At 36.7% G+C, this 22765-nt stretch overlaps 2 protein-coding genes across 6 annotated transcripts in view; one reads left to right on the top strand and one right to left on the bottom strand.

Moving 5' to 3' along the window:
- Positions 1 to 16364, bottom strand: part of LOC124160733 (SH3 domain-containing kinase-binding protein 1) — a 54338-nt gene extending 37974 nt beyond the window's left edge. For 2 of the 3 annotated variants that reach the window (XM_046536724.1, XM_046536725.1), the window contains exons 1-4: positions 16204 to 16364; positions 15080 to 15240; positions 10986 to 11052; positions 5534 to 5670 (exon numbers count right to left, since the gene is read on the bottom strand). In XM_046536724.1, the coding sequence (XP_046392680.1) occupies positions 5534 to 5670; positions 10986 to 11052; positions 15080 to 15240; positions 16204 to 16207 (369 nt within the window). In that variant the 5' untranslated portion in view covers positions 16208 to 16364. The remainder of the gene's footprint in view (positions 1 to 5533; positions 5671 to 10985; positions 11053 to 15079; positions 15241 to 16203) is intronic. The other variant, XM_046536726.1, reaches the window with a different exon arrangement.
- Positions 16365 to 16899: 535 nt separating this feature from the next.
- Positions 16900 to 22103, top strand: LOC124160734 (replication stress response regulator SDE2). Of its 3 annotated transcripts, none has more exons than XM_046536729.1 (7): positions 16900 to 17011; positions 17059 to 17197; positions 17281 to 17392; positions 17463 to 17574; positions 19360 to 19529; positions 20458 to 20554; positions 21226 to 22103. In XM_046536729.1, exons 2-7 carry the CDS (start codon positions 17099 to 17101, stop codon positions 21521 to 21523), a joined length of 888 nt encoding a protein of 295 aa, XP_046392685.1. In that variant the 5' UTR covers positions 16900 to 17011; positions 17059 to 17098; the 3' UTR covers positions 21524 to 22103. The 3 variants fall into 3 exon arrangements, with proteins under 3 accessions (XP_046392685.1, XP_046392684.1, XP_046392683.1); XM_046536728.1 differs by having other exon boundaries at positions 16900 to 17016; positions 17064 to 17197; XM_046536727.1 differs by having other exon boundaries at positions 16900 to 17021; positions 17069 to 17197.
- Positions 22104 to 22765: the final 662 nt, after the last annotated feature.

The raw sequence follows: 22765 nt of genomic DNA, 5'->3' as shown, positions 1-22765 counted from the left end.
ATAAATACAGTTAAGCATTTTGAAATGGTGTAATGCATGCAAACGTCATTGAAAGTAAAAAAAATAAGTCAATGTTTAAACCAAAATAATGAATTGGTTACGCTTAAGCATAATTACGTGTAGTAGAGTTGGTTTACCAGACATCAACAATCACTTCCAGCCTTAGCAACCACTTCGAAATCCTGAATGAAATCGTACGTAAAAACGATATGAGTGTATTGCCATTTACTTTACATTGAAATTAAATGTCGATATAAAATGAAAACTATGGTAGCCATGGAGCCCTAATTATAAAGAAACATTTATATTGCCAGTCAGATACTACCCTGAAAATTACGGACAGGTACGGTCAATAGCAAAGGAGAAAAAGAGACCTATCGATATAAATTCATATCGATATATTTTCAATAGGAATCGTTATCTATCGAAATTATTTACATGTGTGCATAGAGCTTTTCTTTCTCACAAAATTATTAAAATTTATATCTCCGTAACTATATAAATAACTCAGAAAAAGGGATATATCGAATGCACACTTCCATCGATGATAATATCGGTTTTAATCATCGGATCGGCTTGTTTTAACTTTTGTCGGATAAAACACATTAAAAGTTGTATTGTGTATGATTTTCATGTTCAAAACTTGATTAACAAAAAAGTTATTGGCGATTAAAGCGTAACTAAGGAGATTAGTATCGATATAACTCGCTAATGAATCGTTCGAGTGAAATGGTCATAATTGCAAAAGTTGACCTTATTGATAAAAGTATTACCCTGAAAATTTCATTCATCTAGCTTGAATGGTTGCTAAGATATCCAAGATTGTATGCTCCACAAAAAAATGGCGACAATGATTTTTCGCGTGCAGGATATTTTTCGGAATTTTATTATGAATTAACAAAGATGGTTACGGGAAAAGTAAGGTAGATCGTGAGGGTACAAAGTACCCTCTACGGTTTTTCTAAGAGATTCCAAATTTTCATATGGCACATGTCTCAAGGCCGAAATCCGAATTTGAAAATTCGCCCATCACGACAATGTTAAATCGAAATCGTTTATTCCTCGGAATTGTTTCGACATATGAAAATTCCAAGATACCCAAAAAATCAACAAAAAAATCCTACACCTTATATTTCAAGGAATTTGTCCTACAATTATTGCAAGTTGGTCAAAAAAATTCCTAAACTTTTTCCATAAGAAAAGCATAGAAAACGTTCAAACTATAATAAAAAATACTAAATATCAATTTGTCGCAATGGCAACCATACCAAAAAATCAACCAAAAAATCTAGTTTATGTCCATTGAATATCATGTTCCTCAAACGTTGAAAAATACAAAACTAAAGCGAAAACGTTTTAGTCCCATAAGGCTCCCATGTTAATTCAAGTCGATATATCTCGAAAACTAATCGATTTTTTCAAGTTTTAAGATTTTTCCTCCCGATGAATTTTTTTTTACTTTTACGTCCAATAAGCCAAATACCCACGCCTATCACAGCTTGGGCTGCGAATTGTGATGAGTCAGTCAGTGGGTAATCAATTTGCAGCTTTATTATATTTTAACTAGATCTTTTTGGCTTTCATTCCCATTATGGTCCTCATTATACCTCGTTACACAGTACAGTGAGTCCTCGTTTAACGTCACTTACCGTTCCTGAAAAATGTGACGTTAAACGAAATGACGTTAATCGAAACATAATATCCCATAAGAAACAATGTAAAAAGTGAATATCGGCTTCTAGACCTCACACTTCCTACGCGAAAAAATTTTAGCGCATCATATCTGGGGCATTTTTTACGATGGGAATGCCAAACTATGGCATAAATACCAGTTCCTGTATTCATCGACGACAAAAGCAGCACTGACGTAAATCCTTCTCCATTTTTGTATCATCCCGCATTTGCTCTTCAGCTTCGCTATGGTGGTCGCCCGAGCGAGCGTCGCCAGGGCATCATCATCGCTGAAACATCGTCGCATTTACAGGAACCAAAATTATTGTGAACACGGCGAAAAAAGTGGCGACAAAAACTCCAAGTTCTACATGGAAAAATTCCTTGAAATCACTTTTAAGGTTCCTGAAAACCATTATGTCAAGTAAAACCTTGTGCACCTACCTAAGAATTCATTTTGCAGAAAATTTGCTAAAACCGTAATCGCAATTAACTAGAGATGGGTCGAATAGTAGATTTCTCGAATTCGAATATCGAATTCGAATATTAAATCATTGCTCGAATATTCGAATACCTCGAATTTCGAATACCTCGAATACTAAATGATGAATGCTGGAATGTTTGACTCATTTGCCTATGCAGCAGGCAACACAAGATTTTGGGGAGTAATTTTGATTTCCTTTAAATGATTGGAACAGGAATTTAGCTCATTAATGAATATTTTAATTTTATGGAAACAATTGGGCATATAATTAATTCAACTAACATCGCTTTACCCCCACTCCTGCTGCCAAGTGCTAGCTGACAATCTGAGGCATTTTGCAAAATACAAGCTCTTTTCCACCAGATTTTCTTCAATTATTTTTAGTCCATCTTTGAGTGTTCTCACGAGATAAGAAGATGAATTGGAATTGCTATCAGGGAGAAACCAAATATTCTGGGAAAATATCCCTTTGTCTGCGACTGTAACAATAAAGATTTATAGCACCACTCATAAATTGTAACTTGATATATGTTTTCGGAAAAAAATACCGCATCAACTTCCGAGAAGCTCTGCTGCTCATATCGAGTTTTGCCAGAATGCTAAGTCTCCGTCGTATTTTGACATTTATTTCTTTGCGTAAAATGCATAAATAAACTCAGAAATACGTCGCGTTTGGCCTTATTCTTTTTGAAATTACGCGCACATTACTAATATTTCAATTCAATAAAGGTGTAACATCAATTGACGAAAGTCATTCTTAGACACCTTTTGTGCTAATAGATGACTCATGCAGCGGTTGACCTCCACAGAAATGGGGAACTTCGAAGCTGGTAGGAAAAAAAAGGTCAGTGTGGGAGAAAAGGGAGGGCCCGAAACACGTTTCTATTGTTCTCGTGTAACTTGGTATTTTTTCGAAGCTAAGGTCTTCGTAATATGATCCCTGCGCGAGCTGTGACCTTTTTTTTATTTCGAAGAAGAGGAAAACCTCAGAGGGGGGGGGGGACTAGTGCTGAATGGAGAGGGATACCGGATCTTGGGAAATGCGCTAATGTAAGTATCCCACGGTACTCACACAGCAGTTGACCTCCAGAAATGGGGAACTTCGAAGCAGGTAGCCAGAAAAAGGTCAGTGGGTGAGAAAAGGGGGGAGGGCGTGAAACACGTTTTTATTGTTCTCGTAACTCGATATTTTTTTCGAAGCAGGGGTCTTCGTAATGCGATCCCTGCGCGAGCTGGGACCTTTTGTTTGATTTCGGAGAAGAGGAAAGCGTCAGAGTGGGTGAGGCGAGTGCTGAATGGAGGGGGATAGCGGATCGTGGGAAATGCCCTAAGGTTGCTATCCCACGGCACTGAGGTTCTCCTGGTGGGGGGAATCGGGGATTTTCGGATTTTTTCACCCGACCATTTTCGGTTCCCCTCGTCGAACTCTTTTCACCGCTAAAATCCACGAATTTGATGTAATTCGTCAACTTGCGTAAAACGGCGCTGCGAGCACTAAATGACTACAGTTCTCTACATTTTTCCGAGTCAACTACCAACGACGTGCGTGCGACAGTGTATGACGCGAAATTCAAAGTATTCGAGGTATTCGAGGCGGTACTTTTCGCATAACTATTCGAAACCTCGAATATCGAATACTTTCTAGTATTCGAGGTATTCGAGTATTCGCGGATACTATTCGCACATCCCTACAATTAACAATAAACGTACCGTTTTACACTTCGTTTAGACTGACTGTATTACCGCCCACAATACGAACAACCTGCAACGCCCGCCGCTTCGCATTTTTTTCTCGCGCGAAATTTAAAAGCCTTGACGTTATCGCGAAATGATGTTCAACGGAGTGACGTAGAACGAGGACTCACTGTATTTCGACATGCATAAGTTAATGCGTGAATGTATGAAGAATTTTGTTGGACTAGAGTGAGCATGGATGAATGCATGTACCAAATCAGAAGATTTTCTATTTCTAGAACAGAAAATGGAATAGGAGCTAGAGTGCATTCCCACACGTTTGATGGTTACATTAGCATTTATTTGCTGACAATGTTGACAATCTATGATGAAAATAGTGGTCACTCTTACTTCAGCATTCTATCAATTAATTTAAACGATGTTCATGGCTGGAGCCAAGAGTGGGGACTAGACCTTTATCTGAGTAAATGGGAGGCAGTAGATTTCTTGCATAGGTTGTCCAACCAATCCCAAGTACATATAAGTTGAAGATGAGGTCAACGTAGAGACGTGAAGTATCTGGGAGTTACGATAACTTTGAACGCATATCGCGGGGAACACATATAAGAAATATTTGTGGTAGAGCCCAGAAGAAGCTAGAATTTGTCAACTAAGTTATGGGAATATTTTACAATGAAAAAGAAAAAAAGAGGTGCTATTTTGCACTCTTCCTGCCACACCTAGAAACAGCAGCAAGCATATGGAATCTGGCACAGAAAGACTCAATCCATGAACTTTATAAAATACAAAGGAAGGCTATGAGATTCATCGAAAACTGCTACGGGTACATAGAAAGCATTATACAAATGTTAAACCAATTAGGCTGAGAGCAATAAGAGACTACCAACTAGGCTTAGATTGCTTGAACAATTGAGAATAGATATCTTTCAGAGCGACAGGGAGAAAATTATATACAAACCCCACTATTTTTCCATGTCTAATATAAGGATAAAGTAAGAGAGATATTTTGATAAACAGATAGGTATGGGCAGTGGCGCTGCGACGGGGTGGTTTTGGGGGATAAACCCCCCCCTTCGGAGCTCAGAGAAACTTTTAAGTTTAATCCATTTTACTTAATTTGATTGATATTACTTATATAAGAGTGTAAGTATCAATAAAATATCCCTCAGAGAGCTGTAAAACTCACCATATTGAACCATTTATCTTTAAATTTTCTGGGCGAGGGCCCCCGCACCTCACGCTTACCCTGACGGGTATGCCACACCCCACAGGCTTAGTTGCACCTAAAATACCCCCCAGCCTTAATTCCTAGCTGCGCCCCTTGGTACAGGAATTTATTTTTTCCCAGCACAATAAAGCAGGCACTTCTACACAGGGTTCCCCACAAAATGGTTCTGAACTACATGAGCAATTTATAGCAGAAGGCAATAGGCAAAAAATCTGGTAAAGTCAACAACTAATCCATAACTTTTACGGAGGCTTCCGCAGTGAGTTGATTGGTGATGGTTTTCCGGGTTTACACCGCGTTGTAAAAACATGAATCAACGCGGTGTAAACCCGGAAAACCATCACCAACTAATCCATAACACTAATTTTTCTCACTCTCAGGTAAGATAAAATTTTTGCACAAGCTTATTAATTCTACGTACTCCACTGAGTTAGATCTGACATAGATATACATACTTTGCTTCTTAATCTTCCTTTCCACCATCCCTCTTCAACTTCAGATATAAACTCTATGAGGTCATTCACTTTTAGCTCCAACTCATCTTCATTCACTGGCTTATAGCTGAAAATTGCTCGACATCGTCGTTTAGATCCTAGAGAAAGCCAAAGAAAATAATTAAGCACATTTATTAATTTAAAGGAAGAATTATATTAACTGTTTAAAAAAATCATTCTCATTCCACTACATCTAAAACCTATAGGGTGATTATTAGATTTATCCTAACATTTGTAGTTTTCATGCTGAATTAATAGCAAATATCCATTTTAGGTGACACACAAGTATTTCATACCACCACACAAAACCCATGCATGCGATTTGAATCACCTCTATTTATTATGTTATGACAATCTATTTGTAACGCCTCTAACTTGTCAAACTATGTACAAGAAGAATAATATGCAACAATACTTCATCTTTCTTCATTAAAAATATGAGACAGGAAGGCTTGAGGAAATATACACATATATCCACACTAAAAATTAATTTCACATAGACGAAGCCTGTTCTTCAGAGAGATGTACTTCACCTGTCTAAAACAACACTTTTCAGAAACGACAATACAAAGCTATAGAAAGAAATTCATTTTAACTAGCCAAACACATGTATAACAATAATTAACAATCTTAACACGTTGCATACCGGGGTATTTAAATTCCTAGGAACGCTGATTTGGAAATATGTGCCTATTAGGGCGTAATGCCTTTGGTTTAAACATGGTTAAAATGCTAATGTTTAGAATATAACTTTACGCAATCGAACGCTATGATGCATCAATTCATTATGAATAACGAACAACAACTGAAAACGTACTGACGAATACGTATTGTACGCTTTAAAATTGTTTAGGTTGACGCGCCTAAATGACGAGAATTCTCGCCATCCGTACGCAACGTGTTAAGACCAATACCCAAAGTGTCATTTTAATAGTCAATTGCAATGGTCCCATTATTATAAATTATTGCTAAATATTATTTGCTTCTGCTGAGTTATAAACTATACTTCCCAGCATTAGATCTCAAATAAAGTATGTCATTGGATTAAATGTTCCAAATTATCAAGCATAAAAAATTTTGCAACGGAGAAATGCAAAATAAGAGATGAAAAACAGGTCCTCAGCACAAACGATTCAGGATGCCGTCAATAAATGCTTCCCAAAATTCAGTTCTAAATCTGTCTAAAACTGACTGTAAAAAATAAAAGAGAGCTGAAACAAGCCCATGGTCATAGATGGGGCCCAGCTAAGGGTGTGACTAGGTGATACATATTGGAGAATTTAAGGAAAACTAGACAGAAGGAATGATCATTTCAATTGATTAAGTATTTATTAAATGTTCAGAACATAAAAATTTTATGGTATCACATCTTACTTCATCAAATCATTACTAAAATGGCAGAAAATTATCATACTTGAACCAGCTGACAGAAACTCAGAAAATTTCTTGCATTTCAGACACAACATAAAATTTGACGAAGCCTAAATCATCACCAAAGAAAGAAGATATTATCCATTGGTCATTATATTACATTGGTCTCATTTTCCGCTTTTTAAAGAACTTACAACAATGATAGAGGACTGGTATTCTTAAGCCCAATGGCTAAGTATATAAAGCTTTAATCAATTTTCTTTTACGCTGCATATTTATCTGAAAATCATATTTCTAAAAGGGGGTAATATTTGGAAAACTACAGTGCAACCTCGATATAACGACACCCCACGGTGTACTAATAAACACTCGCTATAGCGAATTGTCGCTTTACCGGAGGTGGAGCAAATAATAGCCAATATACCTGTTGCGAACAGATATACAGGAACAGGAGTGGTGCGGCGACAGATAAACATCTATCCGATAAACGTAAGCATAAATCCAGACGAAAGGCGATGTTTTTTTGCATCACTAAATTTCCTTACTCAAAGAATGACTAACTATTCAAACAATTTATAAGCGCCGCACTGAATAAAAATCATGGAAAGCATTGTTTCGTCAATCATTATGCCAATGCACAACCGACGAAGCCATTTTTCGATGCACTTAATTAGTTCATTTACGTGATCATTCTATTATTTTGGTATTTTCCACTGAAAATTCAAAAATTAATTGATAAAACAGTATTGTGGTTATTTAATGCCTCAAATGTTTCCATTGGTGTATGTTTATTGTTTCTGTACGTTAAGCGGCAGTGAAGTGAAATAATGCATTACATTTGTTTCTACAGGCGAAAACGGTGGAAGGTTGTATAACGTTCCCGCCTTGGAAGACTTTTTCTATCAAATAATGTAATACCTACATCATCTACGGTAAAAAGTTTGCTAAGCTTGAAAAATGATGTGATTAAAATTGCCGTTGTTGAAAAAAAGTTTCTTTTCGAGTGTTACGCTCGCGACGTATTTGAAGTAATACACCGAGTTTACCACGGCACTGCAAACGAGAGTTAGTTGTTCTGCGAGTTCTTCCAGCGGCCACCAGGGGATGCTCGGCTACCCACGTGACAAAAGAGAGCGCCAGTACGACTCCGACCACTGACGCGAATAGTTCACCTTTGTAAATCCGCAACGGAGAATAAATACGTCCATCCGGACAATTCACGCTGAGTATCATTGCTTCGTACATTCTACATCATCGCTAAGGCGCACTACCTACCTTTAGAGGCATCATTGCAAGAAATACCTCATACTGCAAGGGTTTTGTCGGGGAGTTGTATGTAAAACAGTTCCGTTTCGTCTATGTTATATGACGCGGGGAATACTTCTAAAGATACTTATGATCGGAGTCCTTTCTTCCACGACTTCGGGTTTACACCGCAGGCATGACCAGTAATTATGAGGGGAGATAACGCTTTGGTGCTTCGCAATAGTATAATCAACCTTCTGCACTCTTAAAATTCTCGATTCGCAATCTATCCCTGAAATGTTCCACTTTAGGCTTGGGCGTAGCCCCTTTCTCAGAAGTTCCCGCAGATTTGAATGGGCAAAACCACTCGAACAAAGCTCCTTATAACTATTCATCGTCTGCATTCCTTGGGCGCTTCTGTGTTTTTATAATTTTGCAGAGCGAATAGGAAGATAAATTAATTTCGACACTCTCATATTACACCTTTATTTTTATTTTCTCGCTTAGACGTGTTTGGTGTTTTTTTGGCCATGGTGTCTGCCATCAAATGCTTTCTTTTCACGCAACTCACGGGCGTGCGGGTATGCTGCCGACTGCTTTCTGCCGTCCGAGGAACAAAAGAAGATGAAGCATTCGCGAATGCTAATGCCACAATATTTTCACCAAAATTAACTACTTATTTATCGAACGACAGTTTACCACATAAATTTGAGACTGAGCACTCCATTAACTTCATTTCTAACAGATTGCTAGCAATTACAGAGGTTAAGGAGTCTTGATGAAAGTCTTCCGGCGGTGAAACCCTCGCTATGGCGAGAGGCAGCACCAAAAGGGTGTCGTAAAAACGAATTTTTTAACACGCTTATTATAGGGTCAATTGACGGTGCATCGGCTATCTCTCGTTATAGCGGTAGTGTCGCTATAGCCCGTACTCGCTTTAACGAGGTTCCACTGTAGTTCATTTACCGCTAATTCAATTTTCAAAAGGAAACATGTGCAGAGATGCAGTGGTGGATACAGATAGGAGGTGCAGGGGGCACGCACCCCCCCCCCCCCCTTGAGGGGCTGCCTGTAATGTCAAACATTGCAGAACCAAAGTTTTAACTTTTTTATGTCATAACATGGCATTGTCTGATATTTTTACATAATCACTTTAATTAAAACCTTCGTAAACTTTGAATATGACTTGATTATTTTTTATTACCATAAAAGTAAAGGTAACACAAGGTATCTTTTGACCCCGCTTGAGTTTTTTCAGTATCCCCTACTGCAGTGATGCCACACCCAGACAGACATTTTGGCTGGTGCACAGGTTCCCTTTACTTGACATTTGCTGATCATTCTCTTGAACCGCGATATGATAAAATTATTTACACAAACTACAAACTCAGCAAATATAATGCTGAAAGATATCCTCAAGATTAGTTAAGGCCAAAATATACTTGGTAGTAGTGATCTCTTATCCATAGATGTTTGTCTCAAAATTTTGCCAATATTAAATTGTAACATATTAAACCTTAAGGGCTCAGACGACAGAGGTTAATATTATCTGATTTTGAAAAAAATTTGTGTCTGAGACCCGAATATGAGCAGATATGTTTCATGCGTACAGAAAATTCTTTCCTGAAAAAAAAGTAATTTTTCAGCCCACTCTAAAGAAATCTTGTTTTTCTAACTGATCGACACATGGCTATGGGAGATTGTTAAATCGGTGAAAGGTTTAAAATAAACCACAAGGGGAAAATAGTGGAAATTCATGCATAAAAAAGGGGGAAAAGACAGCTTACTATAATTTAATACTTTTTCATGTCATAACCTTATCATTAATAATTTAGACGCATGCATCTCAAACATCAATGACATGGGACTTCAAAAGAGGATGGTGAAATCAAAGTAGTAACTTTTATTTTTTAAATTAGACAGTGGCACAAAACAAATAAATACGTAAATGAGTTATTGAACACAAGAGCCATCTTCTCCTCTTGAACTAATAACGTCTCATCACTGGCAGTAAAAGTAAGGACTAGTAGGCATCCATTAGTCATCACAATCACTCTAATAATAAGTGCAACAATGGCTGCAGCAACATTATTGATGAAAATACAGCCAAATAGGGTTGAGTAAAGGGGCAGTGCTCGTTGGGTTAACAGCATTAGCAACATTTAGAAGGTGACTTCAAACCAGGCATAAGTAAAGCTAAGCCTTTTCAGTCATTAGTTTTATTACTTGGGTTGTGCAAGACTGAATCCTCACCTTGATAGATTTCCCTATTATGATTTACTTTAAAAACTTGCATACAAAGAGAAGTTTGGCTGAAACTTGTTTTCAACCAAAGTATAGCATTGCCTCTTCTAAATTTCCAACGGCTGAAGCAAAGTAAAATGACAGGGCTGAAAACATCTTGCAAGATAGATTTTTCAAAAACATTCGCACTTAGTTCAATAGACTGATCTCAGCCATTTTCTTAACATCTCACGTACTTAGTCATTGAAATGCAGGCATGGACCATGGAAAGAATCGCCAATTTTCTCACCATTATAAAAACAAGAAACTTTTAATCTTTTTTACACAGAAGCACAGCCAGCTAAATATGTATAACTTCATTTTAAAAAATATTCATACAATTGCCAAAAAAGATAAACACAAGAGCAAAACTTATACAATCATTAAGTATAGACATCATAACGTAAAAAAGGTAAAAAGAAAAATTTCACTTTTAATGGACAGTCAAATTTGCATTTGACTGACAAGTGTCAAATTTTTTGTAAAACACGAGATCACCGAGCAAACAACTCACCTGATCTCAGAACAACACCATTCTTTTCATCCTTATGGGATTCTGTGGGGGCATCTTTTTTAATCACCTGGAATGAAATTCAAGATTGAAAATTAACATTTATAGTCAAACCTAAACCTAAAATCTTTAAATAAACCTGCAAAGCCTATTTCATTTATGAAGGAATGGTTCCACCACATCTCACCAAAAACAATCAAGTTTCAATCAAGATGCGATTAACCAAAATATAAATATCCATACCTATCATTAGGAACACAAAAAATTACATAGTAATGGTCATTACAGACCTACAGTTTATTATTTAGGCAATCAAACTTATATCCTGAGAATTCTCAAAAAATAAAGCCAAATTTGTTCCAACTGAATTCATGAGGTTATTTCTTCCACAAAATAAAACATGTACTTTGATGTGGATTTCAATATTGATAGACCATCTTCAGGTAACAAGCAGTACATGGCAGAGCCAATTTGTACGTATAGTTACTATTGAACGGAAGGGGAAGAAAAAGAGAAATGAGGGGTAAAGAGCATGAAAATAAGGAGGATCTTCTACATGATGCTGATATGTCAGCACTGAAACCCAATCACGTGAATTAAACACTTCACAAATTCTAAAACCTGATATGCAGGGTGGAGAAAAAGTAAATCACGAAATTTTAACCCTCGATAGCTGATGCCAGTGGTAACCAAAATTACCAATTACGGTTAGGTTGGAAACTTACCATTTTTAAACTACAGAAACTTTGAGCCAAGCACTCACACTGGCTGTGAGTTTGCCTTGTTACTGCATGCTCTAGGCATTCACAACTTCAAATTCTTTGTCCGCCAATGATCATGATGTATCTAAGGCATCTAGCAATAGGGCAAAATCACAGCCAATCAGAGCTCTTGGCTCAAAGTTTCTGTAATTTAAAAATGGTGCGTTTTCAACCTAAACACCAACAGTAATTTTGGTTTCCGTTGGCATCAGCTATCCAGGATTAAAATTTCGTGAAATAACTTTTCTCCACCCTGCATTTCCCCAACCCATACAAGTAATTGCAAGCTTTAATATAGGCATCTCTGTTCAGCCCTTCTTCGTGCTCTCTCCCTTCATCTAACGACTCCCATTGCTTGGAAGTCTTATTCAGCACCCTAAGGCCATCCTTCCACAGTCTACCTCTCATCTCAACTACTTTAAAATCTAGCCATCCACCATAATAGGGTAGTTTCCTTCATCAAAGAAAACGAAAGGCATTGATTGCGATTCGTTACCCACCATTAGTGTATTCATAATATACAAATTATTTAGTTTTAGAAGCCCCAGTATAGACGAATGTTAATGGTCAATTTTAACCTCATTTAAAAAAGGCCACATAGGCTGCCATGCAATGCCACTCCACGTGGCGTCACAGGGGCCCAGATGCTATACGAGTAGTCAGCAATTCTAAGTTGCCTGAGATTACCATTGCATACAAGAGGCACAGACATCAGGGAAACATCTCGCAATAATCACCAATTAAAATTAGCTGTGGTCGGAGAGTTTCCTTCATTTGACAGGGTATTAATAATCCTTATTTAAGCCAAGAGCTAGCTGTTAGCAGCCTACATCGTTGCAGCGCTCATAACCTCACACCAAGGTGGCCCCACACAGCGGCAGCCAGAACCAGAATGATGCCACATGGGCTTTTCCCAGCATTCATACTTACCCATCGCGTTTTCGCATGCTTGAAAATTTTCACTTTTTATTTAATTGCAAAAAATACATATTGTGTTTTAAAAATCCAAAAACGTTAAGTACGTACTCCAGGAGTAATAATCTTTCGATTTAGGAAATTAAAAAAAATAGGATAGCACTCTATTTTGTCATTCTTTAAATTTCCATTCTTCTCAGATGAACCACCATTGCCACCTTTAATACCTAAGAGAATCTTACTACGTCCTTCTCTTCTATAAGTTCATTTATCACCATGTTCCTCCTCACCCTCACTGTCTCTGTCTTACATTGAACAATAGATCCCTCCAGTAATCTTTCTTCACCATATTTTGACAGAGTTCTCACTTCAGCACCATAACTTCTGGTCTCATTGGGATTTCATAAATCTTCAGCTTTGTGATCCTTGAGAACGAAGTTTATTTTAGGAAGTATGTGTTTACAAAATAGACCTTGTTGCCTTCCAATACCATACAGCTGATCTCATTAGGCCCTTTTTACTCCTCTAATAAATCCAGCCAGGAAAATAATTCAAGTGGCAGAACATTACGAAGTCTTTAATTGAAATGTCATAGAATTTCACCACTTTAAGTAGTGCATGCATGTCCATTCTAATATTGTGTGAACAGCTACAAATAGGGGTTTAGTACAGTTTGGCAAGAGCCATTTCTCACAATTGTGATAGAGTTTGACTGATGAAGAGACAGGTACATATTTCTATGCTTCTTGGTATATCACCTACTTCTCTATTCCCCGTGAAAAATTCATGGCCTTACACAGATGAGTTGATGACATTACAAACTTTTGCTAATCTGTACTGGGCCTCGCAGGGTTCATTGTTGTTTACTCTCCTGTCAATTATTTCTTCCCTCAATGAATGGTTCTCCCAGGACAAATTACGGAACCAAAATCCTGATGATGATACCAACTCATGAAAAGAGGGAGGATATTGACACTTTTCTTTCTAAAATAGTGAGAATTTATTTCATTGATGGCGATTTTGGGTGCAAAGTAACGATCTCATAGCAGGCACAGGCAGAATTCATAAATCTCTTCTAAACATCACCCAAGGGTGATTATCTATCTCTTCTTAATGGCATAGGTCACCATTCTGATGGCATAGGTCACCTTTCTCTCTTTCTCCTCCAAGTTACCCACATGAAACCTCCCCTTCACTCACAGCCATTCAGCATATTTAGGGGTCATGAGCTTCCAAATGGAATCTATTCCAAGACCATTTGACTGGACTAATGCTGATCCTATCCACCATTTCCACCCTTCCAAGCCGCCAGGTCATTTGAAATAATTTTAATTAGGCAGCTAAGTTTTACTTCTCCCAGATCTCAGTAAATAGCAAGGAAGCACAAGCTCAGTAAATAGCAAGCACTGTTCCATTGGTAATATATATTTTAAAAAGTTATCAATATTAAATAATTGATTCCATGACCGATAAATGACCTCCATAAGTGATTGGGGCATTGATCTGTGTTCTATTAAACCACATTATTACACGTGAAGCTTTAAGAATATACGTTGAGTGTGGAGGATGACTACTCATTGTCAGTTATTAATCATGTTTTTCATTATGCTATAGTTTGGATTAAAATTGAATCCTTTATTTTCACCGAAAATCTATAACACATTTAATGATGTTGATCTTACAATTTAAAGCTTTAGCTGTTTCTATGAATATCATGTTCATTGTAGTTGTTACACTGCTGTCTTACTTGACTGAATAAAACGGAAAGCTCAATACCAGAATTGCAAAGGAAGTATTTCTTTAAATCCTGAAGTCCATAAATTCTACAAATGAACACAATATTTGTTCATCATTAAAGGTCTCACGTCTGTCGGCCAGCACTGTGTCTGGCAATTTCTTCTTTTTTCTCACATCTCTTCACCAATGAGAACAAATGATAGTTGCTTATTTTAAGCAGAGTTATCAAGTGGAAATACTATTAAAAGTAGTTAATGCATTTGCTGTCTCAAGGCCTTGAGGGATTCCTGTTAAACAAGCAAAGAACTATTTTCACAACATTTCTGGGTAAGAACAATGAGGTAACTTACCTCATTGTCCTTACCCAGAATAGCAGTTATTCCTTATTAGTATTAAGTATAACCTCTTTAAGTCCCCTTCCACGTTTTTTGTTAGTCTTGTTTCATGGTAACGAGCTTCCAGTTCTTGGAATATTCAACTGATCACGACCCCTTATTGTTTCCACTACCGGTTCACAACAACTTCAAGACAAATTATTTATCAGAGATCATTTTATTACACAAATAACTAATATTTCTTTAATCTCGGGAAACTAGCTAAATAAATCAACACTTGTACTTAAGATGCATAATAGTTTAAAAAATTAAGCTAAAAATAATTAATTAAAAATATAAAATGTCAAACCTTGACAAAATTGTCAGGAAACAAGCCTCTGCGACCTTTGAGGCTTCCTTCCCACCAACCATTCCCAGGTTCGGTCTTTATGGCAGTGATTATATCTCCTTTCTTTAGTGTGAGCTCATCTGGAGCTTGAGCAGCGTAATCAAATTCCACAAGGGCCTCCACTGAAATGAAACATTTCTATGTATTACCCGCATATTAAAACTTAATTTACTACGGTGATAGGTTGAATTATTCAAGGACAAGTAAATACATTCACGATTTTTTAGTGACGTGATTTTACACTAAAAATGGTCAAAAACACTTCTCAAGATTTAAAAAATTGTGGAGAAAACTAACAAATGTAACTTATAGATTATCCATCCAAACATATATTTTCATTCGTCTCAACAACTTATTCAATAAGTCTCGACAGTAGTCTGCTAAAGCCGTAAATGTTTTCAAAACATAGGTCGGTACAAATATTTTTAATGCAAAAGATAAAGGTAGTACTATTGATTCCATCAATGAACATTTACTTCAAAGTAAAATACGCACGACTCATCACAGTAACCAAATTTCACCGTCAAAAAGTTTTAAAAAGACGATTAATACAATCATAACATAAACATGTATTTATTCATTTCTCGGCAAACTTGATTAGAAATCGGCAATTGCCTAGCGTATTCAATAAGCAATTCCGGAGGTGTCGAGTGAATAAAAGATACGGATCAGCGTCGAATATTTGCAAAGAGCTAGATACTCTATTCCAGTGGTAACATATCACGGCACTGAGTAATGCCCATAATTTGAGACAATACCCAAACGCCTATATGTATTATTTACTGCTTTTGCAATGATGGGAAACGGGTTGCAATGTTGACACACGAAAAGTCAACCAATTAAGATCAATATTGAGAAAACTCCTCGCTATAATAATTATAAGTAATTCCCCGTCAAATAAAAATAGCGAAAAATATCACATCCAAGAGATTAAATCAATGCGATTAAGTCCACAACAATAAACAAGCCAAGTTTACGCACATAATACCGTCCAGCTGGGGACATATAAACAAATCGGTTGCAATGCAAATACATTTAAATCCTTAAAAATTAAGCTTCATGTACAACTACATCTTAAAAATTACCCATTTTTCTGCAAATATGTATAGATACACGAAAATCTCGAGAGAATAGAACACCGTATCAATATAAAGCGTCACATCACAACGCCCAACCCTGATGATATCATTGCAGGAAAACTTGGAACGCTCATGTCGTTTCATTCGTTCCTCTGCGTGGTAGGCTCGCAAACCACCGCATTGGAGCCACGGAGCCACTTGCAAACACATGATATGTTATCAAAACAAGTGTTCCTACAGCTCTACATCGCGAGATAAGAAGAGAATGTGTCATATTTGAAGAAGAGAATCTGCGAAGAAGGATAAATCTCTGGATTTTGATTACTCTTCCAAATTTAAACGAATTCTAAATTCTGTTACGTTGGCTTAGAGGCAAAAATGTATGTTATAACGACGAGTATATAGCGATTTAATGAAAATAATAAATAAATGATAGAGTGAGATGACATTGGAGGTAACTCCAAAGCAGGTAGCTATAAATAGCAGTTCGATGAAACATTAGTTACAGATGCCTCCGATTGGAAGCAATTGCATTTATTCCATGGTGCATTAACAGGAGTAGGCACCGATGGAAAAAACCTACTAGGTCCTCATTACGTTGCATGCATTCATTGACACACTTCGGAAACCCACATCGCCCATATTGTACGCTCATCCCACTATTTTTACACTGCTCATCATCCTCATCATCATTCGCCGTCCCCGCCCCCTTGGCCTCATTTGCAGTGAAAACAAAACGTATCCAGGCGCCACCTATGTTATGAAGTTTTTTCGAACAACTGAAGAAATTTAAGCGATCCTCGTCAACTTGCTTAAAAAGTGGCCATAGAGTTTACATTACTAAAGAGTGTAGAGTATTTATGAAAGTGGCAATAATTGTGGTGGAAAAATATTTTCAAATATGCTCCTTTTATACATAAGCCACTTGAAAAAGACAGTTGTTTTAACGGAACCACAAGTTAACGTTGAAATATTAGATGGAATTCTACCAGAATACACTGTGAGTAGCCAATATTCAACATGTTAACAGTTTAAGTGAAATTGAGTTTTTTTTGTTATTGATTTTCCATGTATGTTATCTAGGGTAATGTTGAAGACTTCTACTATGTCCGTAATGGAAAACGTGTCGACCCTTCGGATGAAATCAACGATGGAGTCATTCATGCAGTTCCTCGCCTTCGTGGAGGAAAAGGAGGTACTTTTAATTTTCATTCGATTGACTGAAATTTGTGCATTTCCCTTTTTAATATTATATCGTTTCATAGGATTTGGTTCAATGCTGCGGGCAATCGGGGCCCAAATTGAGAAGACAACCAACCGTGAGGCCTGTCGAGACTTGAGTGGAAGAAGATTGAGGGACATCAATGAGGAAAAGAGGTACACTCTTCTTGTATTCATTATGGCAAAATATGCCCACTTTCGCCTGGTTTACCTTATAAATTGGGGTCCCGAAAACCCACGCAACATTCAATCGAAAAGAATTGGGTTCTGGAAATGCCCGCATTTCCATAGCTCTAAGCATTTTGATTTTGGTCTTCCTGGACTGAAAATATGGAATTATTTGATTTTCCTTGTGCTCATAATGTCTGTAATACTGGCTACACGATACAGTGACTCTGCTGAAAGTACGACTAAAGGGCTAATATTATAATGGTGAAAAACTGTTGACCAGTAATTCCACCGCCGAAAATGTAATAATAATTACAACAACAGTAACGAAAACAGTTAATCTGTTAACGCATGAACATAGAAATGCAATGTGTGACGATCCAACTTTTTAAGGGGCAAAATGAAATTATAGGTTTAACTATGACTGTCGAATGACAGATTTTTCGTTATCGAATTCATACTTCAATACTTGTTCAAATTGTTGGGCTTCGATTATTGATTTTTCTAAAAGTCCATGGAAAATATTATTTAAGTCAGGTATAGGCATACACTACCAGCTGGTAACAAAGGTAGTGTTGGATGTTAATGGGTTTATCATTTGTGATTACCTTGCTTTTGGAAACAACCATTAGGTTTTACACATTTGTATTGACTAGTCCTCTTGTGCATGCATTTTTTATATATCATCTACTTCAAAGCAAAAACTGGATTCATCGACCTTTTTCATCCATCGTTTCCTCCTAAATAATTTAATAAAGAGCTAAATTCCTCGTACACAATAAGAAGCATTAATGCATGTGGCATTTATTTCATCTCTTGAAACATCATTCTTGTGTAAACATATTATTTCCCTGAACTCTCTTGATGTCTTATGTGGGCTATTTATATGAGTTCCATACAGCTATTCATATTCTATTATGTACTTGTGCCGTGATTATCACAAATGTTAGGCTTAGCCAGAAATCTTCTCAACTTAAAGCCATCTAGCATGAGTGTTACCAAGGGATGTTGTATCAAATTATCTATTATTACTGTAGAAGGAGGTGGCAGCTAAATATCAATTAGACAGTATATGTGTTCAGGTAGTAATGAAAGGAACCCTATAGTATTATGCTAGCATTATATTTATTTGTTTTAGATGGATTATTCAAGTAAGTTGCAGTTGTTTAAAACTATATTAGAATTTCTACTCAACTAATCACCACAAAAATTTCTATTTTCTTTAACTATCAGCTGATAATCATAGCAAAAACTGAGATACAACATCAGTGGTTATGATTCTGGTTGTGGGATCATAATCTCTTTGATGGTCCATGTGTCATCAAGTTTTGGTTGATGATGGTTACCCTGGCTTATCGAATCAAAGGCACTGTAAAGGCTGATAAGCTATCTGTTTGTAAATGCTCATCACTGGTGTAGGTTTTTGCAGTGTTCTGGTTCACTGTTGGGTAGACTTCCGGGTTCCATCTGCATTGTCATTTTTGATGGCGATGTTTCAGCTAGGCCTGAGGACACCTACAGCATGGTTGGTGAAACGCCACCATCTAAAATGACAATGTGGACAGAACCCAGAAGTGCCCTACTGCACTCATCACTGATATCAATACCAGTTGTGGAATGATACTCATGACTGATACAATTGTGTAATTTGACCTCCGAAAGTTCGGAAAAGTAGGATTTGTCTTTCGACTTTTTATGTATAACTTTGTTTTTCCCTCTGTTGGGGTTGTGCATAATTTTGTTCACACTTTGCATTTCCTCATTCACACGCAGGCTAAAGAACTGGATTGCTCAGCAAGCTGACCGTGAGAGAGAAGCTGCAGAAAAGCGGAAGAAGAAACTAGAAAGATTATGTGCTGAACCAAAGCATGAATTCCAAGATAAGGAATATGAAAAGCAGAGATCAGACCTCAGTGAGAAAGTATGGGATGCTGTTGATCAAGGTACTTTGTCAATGTGGTTTGTCATCAGTAGAAATCTTTGTTGTTGATGCCTGGAAGTAAGTTGAAAGCATAGATGTTCAATGTTGCATCATAATTTGTGGTAAGGTTTTGAATATACTCCCCTATCATATTTTGTGATTCTGTCAACCTCTCATCATTGTCCATGTAAGATTTTACTTCTTGTCCTTTGATTTCACAGCATGGAGATTTTCATTGTTAAAGTCAGTGACATAGAGTTGAAATAGAATATTAGATGTGGAAAACATCAAGCCCACCCTCAATGTTGTAATAAATGACAGTGTGTTAAAAGCTGACGTATGAAAAGACCTAGTTTACCATCAGTTTACTGCAATTGAATCTTCTACTCCTTCCACCTTGACCTGCTGTAGGTTTGCAGGTGCCCCTAAACCTTCTTAATTTGTAGCTGGGTTATTGCATGACTGCAAAGTACTTGCACATTACTGGTAATTCAATAGAAATTGGGGTGTTGAAGGGTTCAAATCCCCCCTGAAATATGGTAGCTTGGGCGCTTGCAACCCCCTGACTAGTGAAAGTTTTTGGGAAATGATTGTACTGACAAATTTTGCAATTTGAATAGAGACTGTGCATTTAGAAAAGGAAAAAAATACAAATAAGAGCAACAGAAAAAAGTAATTTTTCTCAAAAATACCATTTTTTTTACTGTTTAAACAGATGTTTTATTATGACATCTGGTTACAGAATGCCCCAGGTACGGCACTTAATGCGCCTTCTCAACAATTTTTCTTCTGGCACCCATCGCCCATAGTAGGTGATAAGTCACTGGTGTAACTCTTCCTGGAATGAGCACTCCAAAATGTATTCCCTGCTCTAAGTAAGCCCTCCTCCAGAAAATGTTTTCTGGCTATGGCCTTATTTTATAACATGTTTTTCGCTAAAATTTTTACAGGCATGAAGGCCTCAACTTCCAGTTGTAGTATGCCATCAACTTCACAGAAGAGGAAGCTTCCTGAACCAAAGAAGCCTTCTAAGAAGTCCTGCCTATGGTGAGTTGATTGATTAGTGCGTTTTACTTCACTTATTGCTGCTCCATAATTTCTCATGATTTTTGTTTTCTTGTTTTAATCTCGTAATATCATAATCTGATTAGTTTTCATCTCCCACTTGGAATGATGTTATGTATGTAGTTGGAAAATTAAGCCCATTTTGCTAAATTACCAAGTTCCAACATCGGCAAAGTTATCACAATAATTTCTTTCAGAGTGACCATAATATTTATTTAAGTTGGCCATTGTGACCTTTTTAAATCCTTAAATCTAATTCTTAAAGGTATTGTATATATTCACCACCACGATAGGAGTACCTACCAAAATTTTTACCAACAGGCCACCGTCATTCGTAATCTTCTTTTTTCTAACATGTCCAGATGTATGTTACTTATTTTAATCGTGCTGCAAATACAGAGGTTGTGCGTTAGCTACACTAAATAATCTCCTCTAGTTTTGCATAATGAGATGTTAAGAATTATTTTACTACTGGTAACTGTTTCATGTTCCCTCACCCTTATAATATTCCTTTATTTTGCTACAATTTATGGATATTAGAACATCTTATTATTTAATCCTGTCTCTCATTTCTTTTACAAAAAATTTTTTATTTTAATCCCATACAGATACTGAGCATTTCATGATACCAATTTATATTCTCTATTCATCAGGGTGGCTGACATAGATGACATAAGTTCCTGTGACAGTGATGACTCAGATGAAGATAAGGAAGGCACTGAAAAGCCTTCTAAATCATCGTTGGAAGCTGTTCCAGATGTGAAAGGTGAGAAGAAAGAAAAAAATGAGAGTGAAACTTCATGTGATTCCGTACATGCATCTTCCAATTCAGAAGAATCTACTGGAGCTCCTGGAGACATTGAAGGAACAAGTGCAGTGACTGAAAAGGAATCGGGATCTGAAGAAAACGGGCAGGAAGAAGCATTGAAGAAAGAGGTTTTGGCTGTTTAATTCCTGTGCTTAGTTGCCAGTGAAGTTAATACAGTCGCATAATGGCCCACTTCTTGAGTATGGGACAAATGTTCTTGAAGGATATGCAGCCTCATTTAATGGAAAACTCTCGAGATTAACTTTTTCTAGCACTAAAAATTAGTGATATAGCCAGAGTAAGGCTATAATTTATGTACAAATTAAATATCCAGCCAGCAGTTGCTGCATTATTAGCCTGAAGGAACTTTAGAGATTGAAACTTGGGTGTATGTGAGCACGTTTATGCAGAATTATATTTTATGCACCCACTATTGTGTGTGGATGTAAGAATGTAATGTTTGTCACTAATTATAAAAAATTATGCAATGAGTCAGTTTATATGACACCAAATGAATTTAGCTCGTAAAGTCTTTGTTATTTTTACCAGTACATATTTTGAAGAAAGGAACTTACAATCATTAAATATGCTAATGATATTGAGTTTGATGGAAGATACAGATTTAGTCTATTTATTGGCCAGTGTAAAAAATGAATAGACTCTCTTCTAAAGGTCTTTCAATGAAAAATAATTAAATACATATAAAAAGTTGCAAGCCCCTGACTTTCTAGTTAGTCCCTCATTACCTCACTACGCATTAGAGCTAATTTGGTTTCTATTGAAACTTAAAATTTATTCAGTAATTCTCAAGCGTTATAACAATCCACTTTTCTGAAAATAAATTGTTACCGAGCAAAAACGGTGGATACATATATCATTTAGTCTACTCCTCCAAGCAATTGAATTTAATTCTCATTCACAAATAAGGAGGGACCAACCTATCCAGGCAGGACTTGAGCCTATGACCTTTGTTTGAACAGTAGGAATGGGTGGTAAGTATCGGTTAACCAGTTACTTTGCATACTATTCCAGTGTTAAACCTAAAGATAAAAGTTTTATACATTATTACAAGAAACCATTCGCTTGAGTTATTTGGTGAAAATGAATAACTAATATAATAAATGTAACCATAATATTTAACATGATTTGCATCATGATGCTGTGAGTGAATTCGTAATGACTAAATATTACATGCTACTTACTATAATTTCTATGACACCTAAAAAAGGCATAATTAATTATTTTAATCACTCACAATTCATGCACACTGGTTTTTCCTTTATTATGTAATACAGTTACGGAGTTATACAGAATGCGGAGCTTATTAGCAGAGAAAGTAAGGGAAAGATGACTTTATCATGGAAATAAACCATGAATCCTAATAT

The sequence above is a fragment of the Ischnura elegans genome, chromosome 6 (genome assembly GCF_921293095.1).
Source record: "Ischnura elegans chromosome 6, ioIscEleg1.1, whole genome shotgun sequence".
NCBI classification, from domain to species: domain Eukaryota; kingdom Metazoa; phylum Arthropoda; class Insecta; order Odonata; family Coenagrionidae; genus Ischnura; species Ischnura elegans.
Note: the sequence above shows the minus strand (reverse complement) of the source record. Positions and strands in the feature narration are given on the sequence as shown.

What these genes read in the sequence shown, in the direction of transcription:
- LOC124160734 (XM_046536729.1), top strand. Translation starts at nt 17,099, where the DNA reads ATGCTCCTTTTATACATAAGCCACTTGAAAAAGACAGTTGTTTTAACG. An exon ending in GACATCAATGAGGAAAAGAG is followed by an intron (nt 17,575 to 19,359) that starts GTACACTCTTCT and finishes ATTCACACGCAG; the next exon opens with GCTAAAGAACTGGATTGCTC. An exon ending in ATGGGATGCTGTTGATCAAG is followed by an intron (nt 19,530 to 20,457) that starts GTACTTTGTCAA and finishes AAATTTTTACAG; the next exon opens with GCATGAAGGCCTCAACTTCC.